The sequence below is a fragment of the Balaenoptera acutorostrata genome, chromosome 12, assembly GCF_949987535.1.
Source record: "Balaenoptera acutorostrata chromosome 12, mBalAcu1.1, whole genome shotgun sequence".
NCBI classification, from domain to species: Eukaryota; Metazoa; Chordata; class Mammalia; order Artiodactyla; family Balaenopteridae; genus Balaenoptera; species Balaenoptera acutorostrata.
The window spans coordinates 87,349,293-87,365,317 of record NC_080075.1 but is presented as its reverse complement, the minus strand read 5'-3'; the positions used below and the strand labels follow the sequence as shown (position 1 = coordinate 87,365,317).

Here is a 16,025-nt window from a genome sequence, read left to right as displayed (position 1 = left end):
GAAGTTACAGGCCATGAAAGGTACTGCGAAGGATCTGAAGAAGATGAAATGGAGAGAAGCTGCAGGTCAGCCTATGCCCCCTCTGCCCAACAGAGCAGGCCTGCTGAGGAACAAGGTGGCCAGAGCCCCGGGTCCCACCTGCTTCCTTACCAGTTTAAGGGGGAGGGCCTGGTGCTCTGACGGCCTGTTCCTTGGGCCCAGGGCTTCTCTCGCTCCGAGCCAATCCCCACAGGGCAGTGATCCTCTACTTTCACCTGCTCTGAGCTTTTAGGGTCAAGGCTTCCTCACTGTGGCCTCTGCACCGTGCGCTGTGCCAACCCATATCCAAACCCAGCAAATGTGGGCCACGTGGATGGATGAAGGGCTGTCTCGTGCCTCGCTGCAGGTTGTGAGGGTACACATAAAACAGGCTGCACTTCAGGAACTTGGAGGTGCAGAACTGGATAAACCGCACCCTGAGAAACAGGCAACCGAAGTACTGGGGGAAAAAAAGGGGTCCTAGGCATCTCTCTCATTCAGGCCTGAGGACTTCCCAGAGGGGGTAACGCTTACACCTGGTCTGGGAAGAATGGGTTTCACCAGGTGCCTCTCTGGTGGGCACCCGTCTTGGCCCCCACCCCCACTGAGCTAAGCGGAAACTGCAGCCCAGAGCTGCCTGGGGACCGGGGTCAGCGGCAGACACAGGCCTAGAAGCTCGGGCTCTGGGTGCCTGCGGTAAGGAGCAGATGCAGGCGATGTCACCTGGGGCTAGCCGGCTTTCAAAACTCTTCCAGGCCAGGGATGCACTCCTAAGAGCGACGGTTGATTAATACCAATTAAAAAACAAGAAAGCAAAATCTGAGTTGAGGTCTCCAGGTGAGCTGCCTCTGCTGGACGGATTCACTTCATGGGGACCTGCGCTCCGGGAGGCTGCGGGCGGTGGCCCCTTTAAGCGTAATCCTCCTCCCAGCCATCCCAACACGCTCGGGGACTTTCCCGGCCGCAGCTGCGCGGTCCCCGCCGCCCGCGCCGCCGCCGCCGCCGCCGCCGCCGCCCGCGCCGCCGGGACCTTTCCCCTACTTTCCAGGTCCTCAGGCTCCGCCCCCTCGCCGCCACCAAAATACATGCCGCATCCCGCCCTTCCCGATCACGCCGCTGCCAGGCTCTGATCACGCGGCTCCCCGCGGCGCCCATTGGCCGGCGGCGCACGGGCTAGGCGCGCATTGGCTGGCGCCCTCCAGGCCCCGCCCCGTCGGGGCGCGGTGTATTTTGGTTTGCCTCCGCGCCCCGCCCCTGCGGCCGCTCCCTCCCCGGCCGCCCCGCCCCTCCCGCACCGCGAAGGCCGCGCCGGGGCAGAGCCGCGCGGGCGGGCGGAGGCGCACGCTGGCCAGTGGAGGTCCGGATCGCCGCCGCCCGCCGTGCACGTGCGGCAGCTGCCGTGTACCGAACTCCCGCCGCGCGGCCGCTTTGTTGCCTCCCGGCCGCCGGCACCATGCACACGCCGGCCTCCGCGGGCTCGGGCGACGCACGCGCGGTGAGTGGCCGCCCATTGGAGCGAGGGGCGAGGCGGGGACGCGCTGCCAGTGCGGGCCCAGGGCGCGGAGGAGGCCAGGGGCGCGCGGGGCATCACCGCGCGCGCACCGTTAGGAGCCCGGGCGGCTTCGGGAGCCGAGAGGGGCGGTGGCCGCACGAGGCCGCGCCGGGAGGGGCGGGAAGTGGGCGTGTGCCTCGCGCTGCTCTGCGCAGCTTTGTCTACCGCTCCCGCAGCGGCCCCGCCCCGCTGGCTTCAGGTGCGGGGCTATTTCCAGCCATGACGTCACCAGGCCCTGTGAGGAGGTGGCCGTTGGGCGGGGCGCAGCTGGCGGGAACGCGGCACGCGGGCGGCGGGGGCGGGGCGCCGGCGGAGGGGCAAGGACTGTGGGAACGCGGCGCACGGGCGGTGGAAAGGGTGAGGGGGCGGGGCAAAAGCTGGCGGGAAGGTGGGGGCGGGGTAAGGGCTGTGGGAAGGTGGGGGCGGGGCAAGGGGCGGGGCAAAGGCCGGCGGGAAGGCTGCGGGGGGCGGGGCCCGGCGCCTCAACCCTGGCGGGCTCTAGTCGGGGCCTGGGGGCCGCGAGGAGTTCGCTGGTTGGACCTGGGACCTAGTCGAGCCGCGCGGACCGCTGAGAGGCCGAGAGAGGGGTGGGAGCCCCGCGCCGCTCTGTCCCTGCCCACCTATGGGCCAAGCAGGCGGCAGCCCGCACGTCTGTGACTTCACAGTTCCGAGGCCCGGGCTGCGGGCAGAAGTGGGGCTAGAGCGGCGTTTGTAAAGGCGGCGGCGTTGCCTGTGTGCTTTGGGGGGCACCTGGGCAGGACAGGTTGGATGTTTAGGCAAACTGAGTGGAAGTGTGTATCTAAGTAGATGTAAAATTTCTCTGCGAAGAGATCAGTTAGTTTCAGTCGCTTCCCGCCCCGCTCTTGCTTGACGAGAGGCGGCCTGCCGCGCTGGAAAGTCCTCGGGGCCCGGGCTTGTGGCACATCGTACACTTTGTTCCTCTCCCCGCGCTGGCCTTGCGGCGTGAATCGGTGCTCCTGGGTGTGGGGACCGGGGCTGAGCCAGCGCAGGCTCTCCCGCCCAGGGCTCTGCTGAGTGACGGCCTCACTGGTGTGGAGCCTCCGGGGTTGTCGCAGATGCGTCTGTGGGGACGCTCTGGTGGCTTCGCCGACTCAGAAGGGCTGCGCTCTCATCTCACCCAACCTCAGCCATCAGTGTCTTTTCCTCCTCCCCCGGGGACAGTTTGGTACTAGCCACTGCAGCTCACACCTCTGGAAGTAAGTGTTATTAATCATTTTCCGAAGGAGAACACTAGCTTAATAACCCTTGTTAAGAGTCAGGATTTTCGGTGGAAGCCGCTGGCGGACCGACTCCATTCCTCCTCCTGCCCCCCGCCCCGCCGCAGAACGCTGGCTCGGAGCGAGTGGTCCTCGGCGCTCGGCCGGCATCCTTTCCTGGAAGCCACAGCGCGTGCGCGTGCTGCCGGGGGCGGGGCGGGCTTCTGGTGTGCGCGTCCCCGAGCTGTCCGGGTGCCCCTCCCTGTGTTTCCAGGGACTCAGCCGCCGTGTTGTGTCGACTTTAGGTTGACATTATGGACATATGCGAGTCAATCCTGGAGAGGAAGCGGCACGACAGCGAGAGGTCTACGTGCAGCATCTTGGAGCAGAACGACATGGAAGCTGTCGAGGCTCTTGTTTGCATGAGCTCCTGGGGTCAGAGATCCCAGAAAGGGGACTTGTTAAAGATAAGACCCCTCACACCTGTCTCTGACTGTGGGGATGTTTCCACCATTGTGCACGTGGACGCAGCCACACCCGCGTTACCAAAGGACTTCCATTCTTTATCAACTCTGGTAAGAGGAGTGGGAGAGGAGCGATTTGTGCAGTGGCTGGAGTACCTTCAGTAAACATGCTGAAGAGCTCCTGGGGGGATTCACCCGATGCTGGCAAGCAAGTTCATACCCTCCCCTGTATGGGTCCTAAGAGTGAAAACTTCTTTTATTTCTTGAAAATGTGCTTTCCATTGATTGATCATAGCTTGCAGCCAGTGATGAAAATGGGGTGAAAATGTCCATAGGCTGAAACGTACAGATTGATGGGAGAAAGCAAAATGTACTCATTTCCCTGGGGAACTGAGGGTGGAGGCTTAGGTTCCCCCAGATACCCCAGGCCAGGGTCAGGATCAGCTGCCACAGCTGGGGAAAGCCTGTGCTTTGGCACCCGACAGCCTTTGTTAGCTGGGTTGAGACCCTGGCCTCTGCCACCCTGTGGCAGCCAGCTTCTTTCTTGGGTGAGTTGGGTGCAGTCAAGCACTGGTTTTGGTTTTTGTTTTCTTAACTTGTTACAGCTATGAAGTTACTGGGAAAAACTGCTTCTCAACTTGGAGAAGTTGAGAGCTGTCAATTGCTAACAAAACTGAAAATTATAATCTAATTGTCCTGAGCTGGAAGCCTGCCCTGGAAGGAGAGTGTGGAAAACCGACTTGGAGAGGGATGAGAAGGGACTTGTGGGTAGTGGAGAGGATTGTGCAGGTAGTGGGCCTGGCTGCCCGGAGCACGTCTCAGCTTTGGGATCGTCCACTGAGAGGCTGAAGATAAGTGGGAGTGGTGGGGGAGGTGTTACAGAGGCTGGCTGTAGGCAGAACCCCTGGTTAGAGCAGGGCCTTTTAGGGATCATTCTGACAGGTTTTACCTCGCATCCAGTAGGCACAGGATACGTGTGTGATTGATTGGATACGTGTGTGTTAAATGATTACCACGGAGATTTTTAAAACATTTTTGAGAATCTAAAATTATCGTGTAAAGCTTTCATCTTGAATATAAGTTTGATTTCTCATTTGTAGTCCTAATATGCAAATTGTTCATTTCAGTAGCTGTGCGAGGCCAGGAATGGCACTGGCGTCCTTATAACCGAGCAGATGGATGGGTTTGAGAGAGGTCGGGAAAAGGGGAGAAAGCTAGAAAGTAAAGTGTCTCATGCAGCTTTTATATCCACTGGGTGCGATTATGAGCAGACTTTGACCAGTCTTTTCTAGATACTTCTTTGTAAAGACCTTGGGGACAACATGATCAAAGTAAGTTCCTTAAAATTTAACCAAAACAACCTTTTCACACAGTACTTTTTTTCTTTTTTTTTTTTAAAGTGCATGACTCCTCCTCAGAGCCCTGACCTCCTGGAGCCATCAACAGGGACAGTTGTTCCTTCCCAAGTAACTGATTCCAAAGCACCCATGGTCGTGGCTGTCCCCCCAGCCTCTACTGGGGCAGCCGGAGTGCTGAGCAGGAGGTCAGAGAGGGCCCTGCCTGGTTTGAAGCCAGAGCTGCCGGAGCCAGCTGTCAGCCCTCACTGCAGGGCCACGGTGACAAGTGTCATTTGCCACACTGGGGGGTGTCCTGCTTCTGCCCACGTTCCTACCACCCAGACTCAAGCACACCAACTTTCAGCCAACGCGGAAGGAGAAGCGCAGTTTCTGGGGCCTGTTGAAGCTGTGCAGGACGCACACCTCACACGCAGCGTGCTCAGCGTTAACTCAGCGTCCTGTCAGCCTTGTTTGCACAAGTCCAGTGGCCTGAGGCCCACCGACAAAGGCCAGCAGGCAGGGTGGCCCGTTGCAATTCAGACCTGCTCACCAAAGAATTACGAAAATGACTTGACAAGGAAAGCCACCCCTCTGATTTCTGTCCCCATTCCTAGTCCCCCTGTCCTTTGCCAAATGATCCCTGTGAGTGGACAAAGTGGCATGTTACCAGCTTTTTTGAAGCCACCTCCCCAAGTGTCTGCAGGGACTGTCAAACCCATCTTACCCCAGGCTGCTCCAGTGCCCCAGCCTGTGTTTGTGGGACCGTCTGTGCCTCAGGGAACTGTGATGTTGGTTCTGCCCCAGGGGGCCCTCCCGCAGCCTGCCACGTGTTCCTCGAGTGGAATGGCTGTTGGGAATACCAAGTTACTGCCCCTTGCCCCTGCTCCGGTGTTCATCGCATCCAATCAGAACTGCGCCCCTCAGGTAGACTTTTCCCGAAGGAGGAACTATGTTTGCAACTTCCCAGGCTGCCAGAAAACCTACTTCAAAAGTTCCCACCTCAAGGCTCATCTTCGCACTCACACAGGTGAGAACTGAAGCAAGTAGGGCATAGGGAATGTCGGATCCCGTGATCGGGAAACACACGTCCAGCCGCCTTTGAGTGGGAGCGAAGCTGAGAACCACTGGAGAAGGTGGCCGTCTTTCTTTGGTTCTGAAAAGCCTTCATAGTCTTGGGGTGAACGTTAGTACAGCTGTCAGTGGTTTTCCTAGAACATGGTATCTGGTCATCCCAGTAGCTAAACTGTAATATAGTTCTGTGATTGTGAACCTGTGATTGAGAGGCTTTTAGGGTGAGGCTCACGTTCCCCCTTTCTCTTCACATTGCAGTAGACATTCTTTCTGTGCATTTTAGAAAGTGTCCATTCACGTTCAGTAAACATCTTATCAGTGTGACTTAGGCTTACTATGGGGAAAGAGCTCTCCAAAGTATGGAAAAGTTTGAATTCTAGAATGTTTGAACTTTAAAGGAATATTGTTTTTTTATTTTTGGAAATATGTAGTTTTAATTCAGAAGGAGTCACAAAAGAAACTAACTATAATGACTTAATGATCTCTTTATTGTCCCATCACCTCCATCCAGTAGAATTTTCGGCACTGATGGAAATGTTCTCTGTCCATTAGGAGGGTAGCCACTAGCCACACGCACTCGAAATGTGAACGGTGTGTCTGAGGAACCGAATTTTACGTTTTCATTAAGGTTGCATTTATATAGCTACATGGGGCTGGTGGCTACCATGTTTAGCGGAGGTGTGAGGTTGCCTGGTGGATAGAACTTCTGCTGTAGTTGATTAGGGCAGAATGTCTCAGGTGTTCTGTGACACTCTTGTTCTTTGAGTTAGTGTCAGTTGTTTTGTTTTCAAGGGTCCTGTGGTTAAATAGTCTGCTTGTTAAACTCACCTTTCAAAGGTTCACACACATATGTACATATAATAAGCCCAGTTAACAGGTCGCAGGTTCTGCAGTAAAGATGGGCTTCGTAAACTCTCTTGATCATGGAACCCCAGATGTCGGCTAGTGGCCTGGGGGACAGCAGTGAATGGTGAAATACAGTTTAGGAAAGGCTGAATTGGAGGGAGTTGTCACAGTACTTTACTTTGAAATGCTTTCCTGGTAGAGTGGTTTCTAATTAGCACATTAGAACTCCAGTTGTGGCAGCTCCCGCTTGCAGAATGAAGCCGCATCTGGAAGGCGGGCCTTACAGAAGGAGCCCTGCTGTCCTCCACACTGCGGAAGGGGCTGTGTGCTTCCAGGCTAAGGCCCCAAGCCTGGCCTGTGAAGAACTTGCCTCTCTGCCTTTACCATCTCTCTCCAGTTCCACATTTCTGCCCTTCACCTTCTGCCCCCTGCCTGTCTCTACTTACTGAAAACCCTTTAAGGGCCGTCCCAAAGTTAGTTCTTAGAACTCTTTCCTGATCTCTCCTTCTTTATTTGACCCTAGTGGTTTGTTGTGTTTTTCACCACATTCTCCCTTTGTATTTTTAGTTACTTACATACGTGTCTGATCTCACTGGATATAGACTCTTGGTGTCTGTCCCAAGAGCCTGACGCTAGTCATTGGTGCTGCAGGGTCGCTGTCGTGGCTGTATCGGTGTGAACGGGCACCCCTAAGGGGCTCATTGACTTGGCAAGCCCTGCTTTTCACTGAGAGACTGCTGAGGTGAACTTCAAATCACATCCAAACACGGATTCCACATGTGGGGAAGCAGTGGAATGAGGTTTTACTGTTTATTCAGTCAGCTTCCCTTGGTAGAAAGATAAGGTGATCATACAAGCTCTTTTCAGGTTTCCCAAAGTACTTAAATTTAAGTAACCATAAAGGTTCTGAAGAATCAAATTCTTGTGTTATTTCGCAAACACTAAATTGGAGTTTTCATAAAAAATAGAAACCTTGGATAGGTTTACCTTAGATAAGATAGTTTTTCACTGTACCAACATGAAAATTTGTTTAATTAGGATAAGGTCGAGTGAGCAAAGGCTACATTTTTGATATGCTGAAAACATAGGGCACTTTATAAATCCCACGCCGAAGGGTGGTGGTTCTCTGTCCAACATCTGGCCATCTGGTATGCTGCCAGCATTGGTGGTAGTTTCTGGAAACAGGTAACCTTATGCTTTCAACATGGGGTCTTTGAAATCCATCACAGCATCACTGTGATAATGAATTTTCCTTTTAAGTCAACTTTGAAAAACGTCAGATATTTAGTTGATCTCTCTCCAACACTCATTCATTCAAAACCATTTATTCACCACCTGTCATACAAAGTGCTGTGCTGGGGGTTAAACTGTACGTAGATGGATGAACTAGACAAGTCGTAAACCTTCGGGAAGGTAGGTCACGTGACAGCACGCAACAGCATTTAACAAATCCCTTCACAAGGTTGCACAAGCGGTCTATGGTGGTCACAACCTGGTCAAGATCAGGGCTTCAGGATGCAGGAGAGGGAGCTCTCCTGCTGGCTGGAAAGGCCCAGGAGGACTCTGCGGACAAGGGCTTCCCGCTCACCCCTGTACCTCCAGGAGGACACAGTATGGGCAGGACACCTGCCGGGTGCTCTGAAACTTTGAGTGAATGACAGATGCTTGAAGCTTGTAACAACAAGAAGGTAGCTGTTAGAATTCTAACCTGTTTTGCAGTTAAGCTCTTTGTCAGTGTAATAACAAATAGGAAGATGGAATTAATGATTCTGAGAAGTCTTGCAGGTCCTAGAAAGGATCTTTTTTAGATATGCAGCTTTCAGAGAGGGAAGGAGTCCTTTTCAAGAATCTACCTCCTACCCCAAGTCCACAGTCAAAGATTTATTTTTATTTAAAAATATCTTTAGAAGCATTAGATTAGTTTGACATCTTTGGGCCCTGACATATTACGTCTTAGGTGTGGCAGGAAGAAGTGCATCTTGGACAATTTCTTGACTTCCAAATAACCTGATACCAGAATACTAGGATATTACTTGCTTCTTAGGTTTTGATGAATACAGTTTCAAAACGACATGAATTAACCTGTCCAATAAGGTGCTGAGCATTTATGTTTTCTTTACTTTGTGTTTTCTTACCTCTCAGGAGAGAAGCCTTTCACCTGTAGCTGGGACGGCTGTGATAAAAAATTTGCTCGTTCAGATGAACTCTCTCGCCACCGCAGAACTCACACCGGGGAGAAGAAGTTTGTATGCCCAGTGTGTGATCGGCGTTTCATGCGCAGCGACCACTTGACAAAGCATGCCCGGCGCCATGTGACCACCAAGAAGGTCCCTGGCTGGCAGGCGGAGGTTGGCAGACTGAACAGAATTGCCTCAGCGGAGAACCCTGGGAGCCCGCTGGCGCGCCTGCCGGCCTCTGCATGAAAGGTCCTCCAGGGAATTGTGGATGGGAATTTTTCAAAGCCTTTTTTCAGGAATGGAAGTGATGGTTTTCTGTCCAAAAGAAATTGTCTTGAGGGCTAGGGGAGCTGGTTCTGATGAAAGTATGTTAACTTGTCTTTTTTGGTGGGGAACCCTGTTCAATATCTTTCGTAGTTTCAGAAGTTCTTTTAAGGAAAATGGAAGAAAATTTGATAATTTAAATCACCAGCATTCAAACAAACATTTCGGCAGGGGCTTCCCTGGTGGCGCAGTGGTTGAGAATCTGCCTGCCAATGCAGGGGACACAGGTTCGAGCCCTGGTCTGGGAAGATCCCACATGCCGCGGAGCAACTAAGCCCGTGAGCCACAACTACTGAGCCTGCGTGTCTGGAGCCTGTGCTCCACAAGAAGAGAGGCCGTGACAGTGAGAGGCCCGCGCACCGCGATGAAGAGTGGCCCCCGCTTGCCACAACTAGAGAAGGCCCTCGCACAGAAACGAAGACCCAACACAGCCAAAAATAAATAATAAATAAATTAAAAAAAAAACATTTTGGCAATAAATTTTACAAAATCTGGATTTTTTGGATTTTTTTTACAACCTTCCTATTCCTGTTTTGTAGAAATGAGACAGGTTACTAATTTTTATACTGTTTTTTATAAAAAAATATATTGTTGGTTCTCAAATCACCAGTTTCTATATAGATGATTTTACAATCTTCTTTTCAATGTTTAACAACATTTTTATAATAACCCTACTTTTAGTAAAGTTGGCACGTTATTCAGACAAAAAAACTTTATAACTTTGTAATCAGGCCTTTTAGATATAAGAATTTTTTAGAATCAGAACTGGTTGAATAGGGGCCTCTTAAAGAAATGGGGGGAAAAACTTTGCAGTCAGCTTCTTCATAACATTTTCAAGGGAAATTCCAGACAACCATTTCTTTAAGGCTGTAGCCCAAGGAATTAAAATTTTCGTTAAGTAGAACTTAGTCACCTGTGTCCATGGTGTGACTTGTGAAGAATGTACCCCAGAGATAAAATACTCGGTAGATACCCGGTGAGCAGAGAGCTGCTGTAGGGTCTGAGTGTCTGTACTCTGCTGAGAGCAGACCATTCAGAGTCTCCTGTTTGTACCTCAAACCCCCAAAAAAGAAAATACAAGCACTCAAACCCAGCTGCTTTGTCAGTTGTCAGTTTGACTTCTTTTGCTGTGGCCTTATCCAAGTGTTTTGTGGGTAGAGTAACTTCTTAGAGAAAAAGATGTCCTTAGTAGTTGGAGGAACTTTCCACCAAAGTAAAGCTTATGTGAGGTGAAGCGGACATGCAAATGGTCCAGCTCCAGTGTTCTGATTACTTTATTTATTAAGTATTAAGAACGATGGGGAATGCAAGTTACAGTAAGCGGCAGTAATACTACCAAGCTGTCCTTTCATTCATTTTGTTTGAAGGAAATTGTTTTGATCAAACAGAAAATTACTTGGAATGGGGTATTTTGCAATCTGCCTAGAAAATAGACCATGGGCATCACTTTGAAGCTGTGAGCACAGGTCCTAGCATTACAGAGACTATGCCCCAGTGTCCAGGTGTCCAGGAAGCTGCTGAGACTGCTTTTGTTGGGCAGCATTGGGAATCCAGGCAAGAGAGTGCACGTAAGGAACACGGTGATACTGCTCTGCCCTTCGAGCCTGGGAATGGTTTTTATTGTGCCGTATGTATTTAGATTTTTGTCTTTGCCTCTTATTTATTTGCATTTACCTTTATTAAAATGACGGTAAGGTGAAACATTGAATAAATATAGTCAGGTTTTGTGTTCAGGTCTTTTTAGTCTAATAACCCTTGCCTGGTCATTCATTTTATGTTACTTGATACCCATGAAGTATCAACTGCTAATTGACACACAGGTCTGTAAGCGCCGGCTGTGTGTTTGGTAGGCTTCCATGTCTTTGGAGACTTCTGTAGTTGAGTATTCCTACTGGTCATGAGACGTGCTACAGTTGGAAGAGAACCAGAACTCAATGTCTATAGCTTGTGATTCCCCACCACCCAGTTCTTTCTTGCACTCATATCTTAAATCAGCATAAACATTTCTATGTGTATGCTGTAAGTGGCATTAAATTTGGATATTTTTCTTAATTATACGAAGTAATGTTAGTCCTACTAATGTTCTGGTGGATAATACAACGTCTTTGAGTATTTGGTTGCTTGTCACCTTGAACTTCATTCTCTGAGCAGTGTTGTTGCTAAAGGATAGATGTGTTAAAAAAAAAAAAAGGTTTTGATTTACACTTCCATTTCCTGATTAGACTTTGAAATACCTTCTGTAAACAACATTTTTGGCCCTCTGTTGATTGAAAGATTGTAAATTGGGAAACAGCTTCATCTGAAAAATGCAACGTGAGAACCAGAACCCCGCGGTGCGTGTTCAGCGTGGAGTCCCTCCGCTGCGGCCCGGGCATTGGAGGAGGGCGTGGGCGGCATGTCCCCCAGTGCACTTTACTGCCTGAGCAATTTTGCTTGATCTTTTTTGACTTTGAGCCTTTCAAGTAGTTAATAAAAATTTAAATGTTTCAGAATTATGTTTTATGTAACAGACTTTGACTTATTATTTAAATGAATATGTGTGATGTAACTTTTTTCTTTGGATCCTATAAAACTTTTTTGATTTGCAAACTGGACTTGTGTCCTGTGTCATTTAACTGCACTCCAGTGTACCCAGTGTCTGACCCTCCTCTTTGTTTTCTGGGGTTCTTTTCTGCTTTCAGGGCACCCTTTGGCTTCTTCGGAGGGTCCTTTCTGAAAGAAATGTGTGAAGGAGCGGCTTCTGTGTTGGCCAATCTGACGTCAGGACCGGGCTTGGCAGTAGAGGACCGTGGCTGCTGGGTAACCTATGACCCTCATCCTCGTGCTGTCCGTGTGTCAGGAGGGGAGTATGGGAGGCAGCCTCTTCCCTCCCTTCCCCCGCCCCCAGCCCAGGCTGTAAAGGTACGCCAGGGGGCCACGGTCTTCGCTTCTGCTCCTGGAGGACCCGCTCTGCTGGGGCTGTGCATCCACGTCCCGCTAGGGGAGGCCCCGTGGGTGTGGCCAGGCACTGGCGTGGGCTCAGCTCCGGTCCCCGTGGTGCTTGTCTGTGAACGGCACTGGACAGGGTTGGTGGGTTCCCCTGCAGGCCGCACCGTGCTGCTTTCCTCTTACCTCACTGCTCCTTCGCCAGTCCCCCTCCTCTCCCTGACCCCTCACAACCTTGGTGATCTTTTCCAGCCTTGTGACTTAGATAAAAATAACTTCTGTACCGTAAAGACCCCCGCATGTATGTCTCTCCTTTACACTCCGCACCTGGCTTCAAATTCCTGTATCCAGCTCTCTGCTTGGCACCTGTCTAAGCAGCACCCCAAACTTTAGACGAGTGAACTCGTCATCTCCTCCACACTTGCTTTTCTCACAGTGACCCCACTGCCTTTAAAAAGAACAGGGAGTCCATCCTTCTAGCTGTTCAGGTGCAAAACCTTGGAGGCACCCTGGGCTCCTTTCCTGCTGCACAGCCTGTCTGTCACAATCCTGTTGACTGACTGCCTTCCCAAGCCAACCATCCTGGAATGTGATTCCATAAGCCACGCTAGACCCGGTTATGCGTGTGTGTGTGTGTGTGTGTGTGTGCGTGTGCAGGTGTGTGGGGAGGCGGTAAAGGATCACAATGCGCTTTGCATTTAGCAATCCACTTAGAAAAGTCTCTCCAACTCCAAGCCCCTTTGCGCCTAGGTGCCGGCCACACGCCTGTTAGCCTCAACTTTGTGACTCTGTACCTGCTATCCTCCCTCTGTGTCACCAAGATTTTACTTTCTGGCTGTAATATCCACTGTTCTTTGCTTTCAACCTGCCTCTTTGTTCAGGGACTTTTTAAATTAAGGACTTGAGACATGTTGCTAACACCCAGGCCCCATCCTGGGAGGAAGTCCAGGCACCAAGGACACCGTACCCCAGGGGGGTGAGACACACTCAGTCCCTGCTAAGTTAGGGAGGCTTGTTCTCAAAAGCCTCTCACCACTCTCTAGGAAGCCTAGTTGTCCCAGAATTGCCCAGAGCTGGCTCTGCAAACAGGTTTCCTCTCCCCAGCATGTTCTCAGCTCAGCAGACAAACTGGTCAACAGCAAAGATGATAAGAAACAAGTTATAAAATAAACGTCACAGGGATGTAATGTACAGCATAAGGAATATAGTCAATAATACCGTAATAACTTTGTATGGTGACAGACGGTAACTAGACTTACCAGGGTCATCATTTCGCAATGTAGAAAAAAATCAAATCACTATGTTGTACACCTGAAACTAATATAATATTGTAGACTAATTATAATTTAATTTTAAAAAAAGAAGACTGTGTTTAAAAAAAAAGAAACAGGATGCTACAAGTCCAGTGGTGCTGGGGGAGGAGATGCACAGGCAGAGTGAGATGATGAAAAGGTGGGGCAGTGGCAGCTAAGCTCTCACTGCTCAGCTCTGTGATAGCCTCTGGAAGCCTTCCCAGGGCTCTCCTTCTGTGGACTCCTTTAAGACTAGAGGTTCTAACCACTAGGAAGAACTTGCCAGTTTTATTGAATTTGATTGTAAGTCTTGTTGGTCCCCCAAGACTTGTGGATGGGTGGGTAGGGTTATAGATGGATGGATGGATGGATGGATGGATGTGATATGATTTCTATCACGGGGCAGCTTACATTTTAGCAGGTAGATTAGACTTGCACTGTTCAGTAAAATATGGCAAGTTCCTACTGGAGTGGTCAGAACCTCTAGTCTTGAAGGATTCCAGGGAAGAGGGGCCCTGGGAAGGTCTACAAGACTCCTGCCAGGCTGCTTTGTTAGGTAGTGTTGATTTGGCCTGAGACAGGCCTGTGTGCAGGTCTGACTCCATCTAGCTATGTGTTGCTGAGAAAGGTACTCTGCCTTTAGTCTCCTTATTTATAAAGTGAAGACTATGTAGAGACAGCAGGTAGTGTGCCTGTCTCAGGGTCTGGCACTTTTACTTTGTACGTGGAGGAAAACCTTAGTTGTTTTCTACCAAAGGGAGCTAGGGCACAGAAATAACAGAATGGGCTTAGAGTATTTATTCTTGTGCTGCCGGCTGCCATCAAGAGTGTCAGGGACTGTGCTGAACGGCACAGGGGCTCCCACTGGCCAAGTTGTGACAGTTTAAACATTAAAGTGATAGTAGTATGAATTCCACTTCTGCCCATGATGGAGTAACAGGAAACAAATATACTCTCACACCCAAAATAACCAGACAAAAGCTATCAAATGAGAGTTTTCCAGGAGTTGGACGTTAGGTCATGAAAGACAGTGACCCTGAGAGATAGGAAATAAGTGAATCCTGTGACTGCCCAGATTTGCTGCCTTGAGGAAGTTTCCAGATTGTGATGCAGCGACAAGAACTCAGCAGGGACCCAGAGGAGTCCCCGAGTTGAGGAGATGGAGCTGAGGGTCCAGGGACGCCAAGCTATTGGGGGTGAGGGGCAGACTGCCAAGAAAGAGAGGACGGCCCAGAAAACCCTGGAGATCTCCAGAGGGGGTGCCTGGGGGGAGGGGAACACCCTGAAACCGAAGGCAAGTCCTGTGCGCAGGGGCGTGTGTCCACCTCTGGGCTGAGGAGCCGTCTCTTGTATCACTTCTCAAAGGGCCACCCGACGTGGTTAGAGGGCCGCTCTAGAGGATAAGGCGCTCGGAGAGAGTATAGAGGGCGCACGCGGTGGGCCAGGACGTTGGCGGGGCGTCGGGCTCAGTGTGCGCGGTCCCCGACCCCATGCCCACCTGGCTGGATGTTGGAACCCAGGGAGATGGCTCTGTGTGTGGGAATTACACGAGCTGTGACAGGTGGTGCCCAGGTGGTTCTGCTGAGAGACACCCCTGCCAAAGGGCCACAGCGGGGCAGCAAGTCCGCACATGCACCTCTGGGCCCCCGAAGAACCCGGGACCCGGGCTTCAGCAGCCGCGCGGCCCGCCCGCCGGGCCTGGGGGCCTACGGTCGGCCTCGAGGGGGCGCAGCCGAGCTCGGCTCCCCGCGCGGGGTACCCAATACGCAGAAACCGCTCCGGGGACCCTCAGAAGCGCTTCTGCCGGGACTGCCGGGAAAATTCCTGCCGGCATGGGGCCGGGCTGGAAGCCAGGGTCCCCTTGAGTGTCTGCAGACCTGGGTGGGAGCCCCCCCCGGTGGGAGCCCCCCCCCGCCCCCAGCTCCCTCCGCGCGATGCGCGCGGGCTCTGCACCCCCGCGACCCGCCCGCCTCTCATCCACGTGGCCCTGCGGGGCACAGCGGCCGTTTGTCCCTCAGGCTCCCAGCGACCGGGGCAGAGGAAGAGGCGCCGTTGGGCAGGGAGAAGCTGCAGGGCCTCCCCACGCAGCCCGGTCCCCGCCACCCAAGCTGCCCAAGGACGGGGAGCAGCGAGGATGCTGGAACCCCGACGGCGATGGCTCTTCCCACCTCACTCTGCTCACTCGCGTCACATCTTTATTTTATCCCCCAGGGCCCACCTGGCACGGGGCCTGGCCTGGAGCCCGCCCTCTTCTAGTAGATGTTGGATTAAAAAAAAAAAAAAAAAAGTAACGTGTCTGTAACCTGTGCTACTAAGGTCATATTATTTTTATTTTTCACTCAAACCCTCTCCTCACCAGGTTAGTAGAAAAGTCAGCCCCTCCCTCTACAGTTTCTCCCCTTCCCTGCAAGTAGTCCTAAACCTCTCGGGCTTAGTCATCCCAGGCTGGGGTCTTTGTATCCGCCACTTTCCAGGGGCAGAGACACCCAGTCCAAGCGGACACCCTGCTGTGTGGACGCCTTGCTGCCACTTGGTGCCACTGTTGACAGCCGACCACAGGCCCCTGATTTTGGTGGAGGTTTGGACCTTGAAAGCGCAGCCAGGTGCCCTCAGTGCCACACGAAACCACACGCTTCTTCAGTCTCGCGTGCGCACCCCGGGGCTCCAGCTCCACAGGGTGTCCATCGGATGTCATCACCTCTTGAGGACTTAAAATGTGTCACCGCTCCTTCCCAGGGTCCACACGTCACAGAAAAGGCAGCTTTTTGTTTCCAACGGGGTTTCATCACACCAGAAAATTGA

At 51.9% G+C, this 16,025-nt stretch overlaps 1 protein-coding gene across 3 annotated transcripts; it reads left to right on the top strand.

Moving 5' to 3' along the window:
* The first annotated feature begins 1,303 nt into the window (after nt 1-1,303).
* KLF11 (KLF transcription factor 11) lies at nt 1,304-11,600 on the top strand. Of its 3 annotated transcripts, none has more exons than XM_057558538.1 (4): nt 1,304-1,513; nt 3,093-3,362; nt 4,652-5,615; nt 8,648-11,600. In XM_057558538.1, the coding sequence occupies exons 1-4, from the start codon at nt 1,472-1,474 to the stop codon at nt 8,926-8,928; spliced, it is 1,557 nt and encodes a 518-aa protein (XP_057414521.1). In that variant the 5' UTR covers nt 1,304-1,471; the 3' UTR covers nt 8,929-11,600. The 3 variants fall into 3 exon arrangements, with proteins under 3 accessions (XP_057414521.1, XP_057414522.1, XP_007195722.1); XM_057558539.1 differs by lacking the exon at nt 1,304-1,513 and adding an exon at nt 1,775-1,807; XM_007195660.2 differs by lacking the exon at nt 1,304-1,513 and adding an exon at nt 2,052-2,787.
* The last annotated feature ends 4,425 nt before the right edge of the window (nt 11,601-16,025 follow it).

What these genes read in the sequence shown, in the direction of transcription:
- KLF11 (XM_057558538.1), top strand. Translation starts at nt 1,472, where the DNA reads ATGCACACGCCGGCCTCCGCGGGCTCGGGCGACGCACGCGCG. An exon ending in TCCATTCTTTATCAACTCTG is followed by an intron (nt 3,363 to 4,651) that starts GTAAGAGGAGTG and finishes TTTTTTTTAAAG; the next exon opens with TGCATGACTCCTCCTCAGAG. An exon ending in TCATCTTCGCACTCACACAG is followed by an intron (nt 5,616 to 8,647) that starts GTGAGAACTGAA and finishes CTTACCTCTCAG; the next exon opens with GAGAGAAGCCTTTCACCTGT.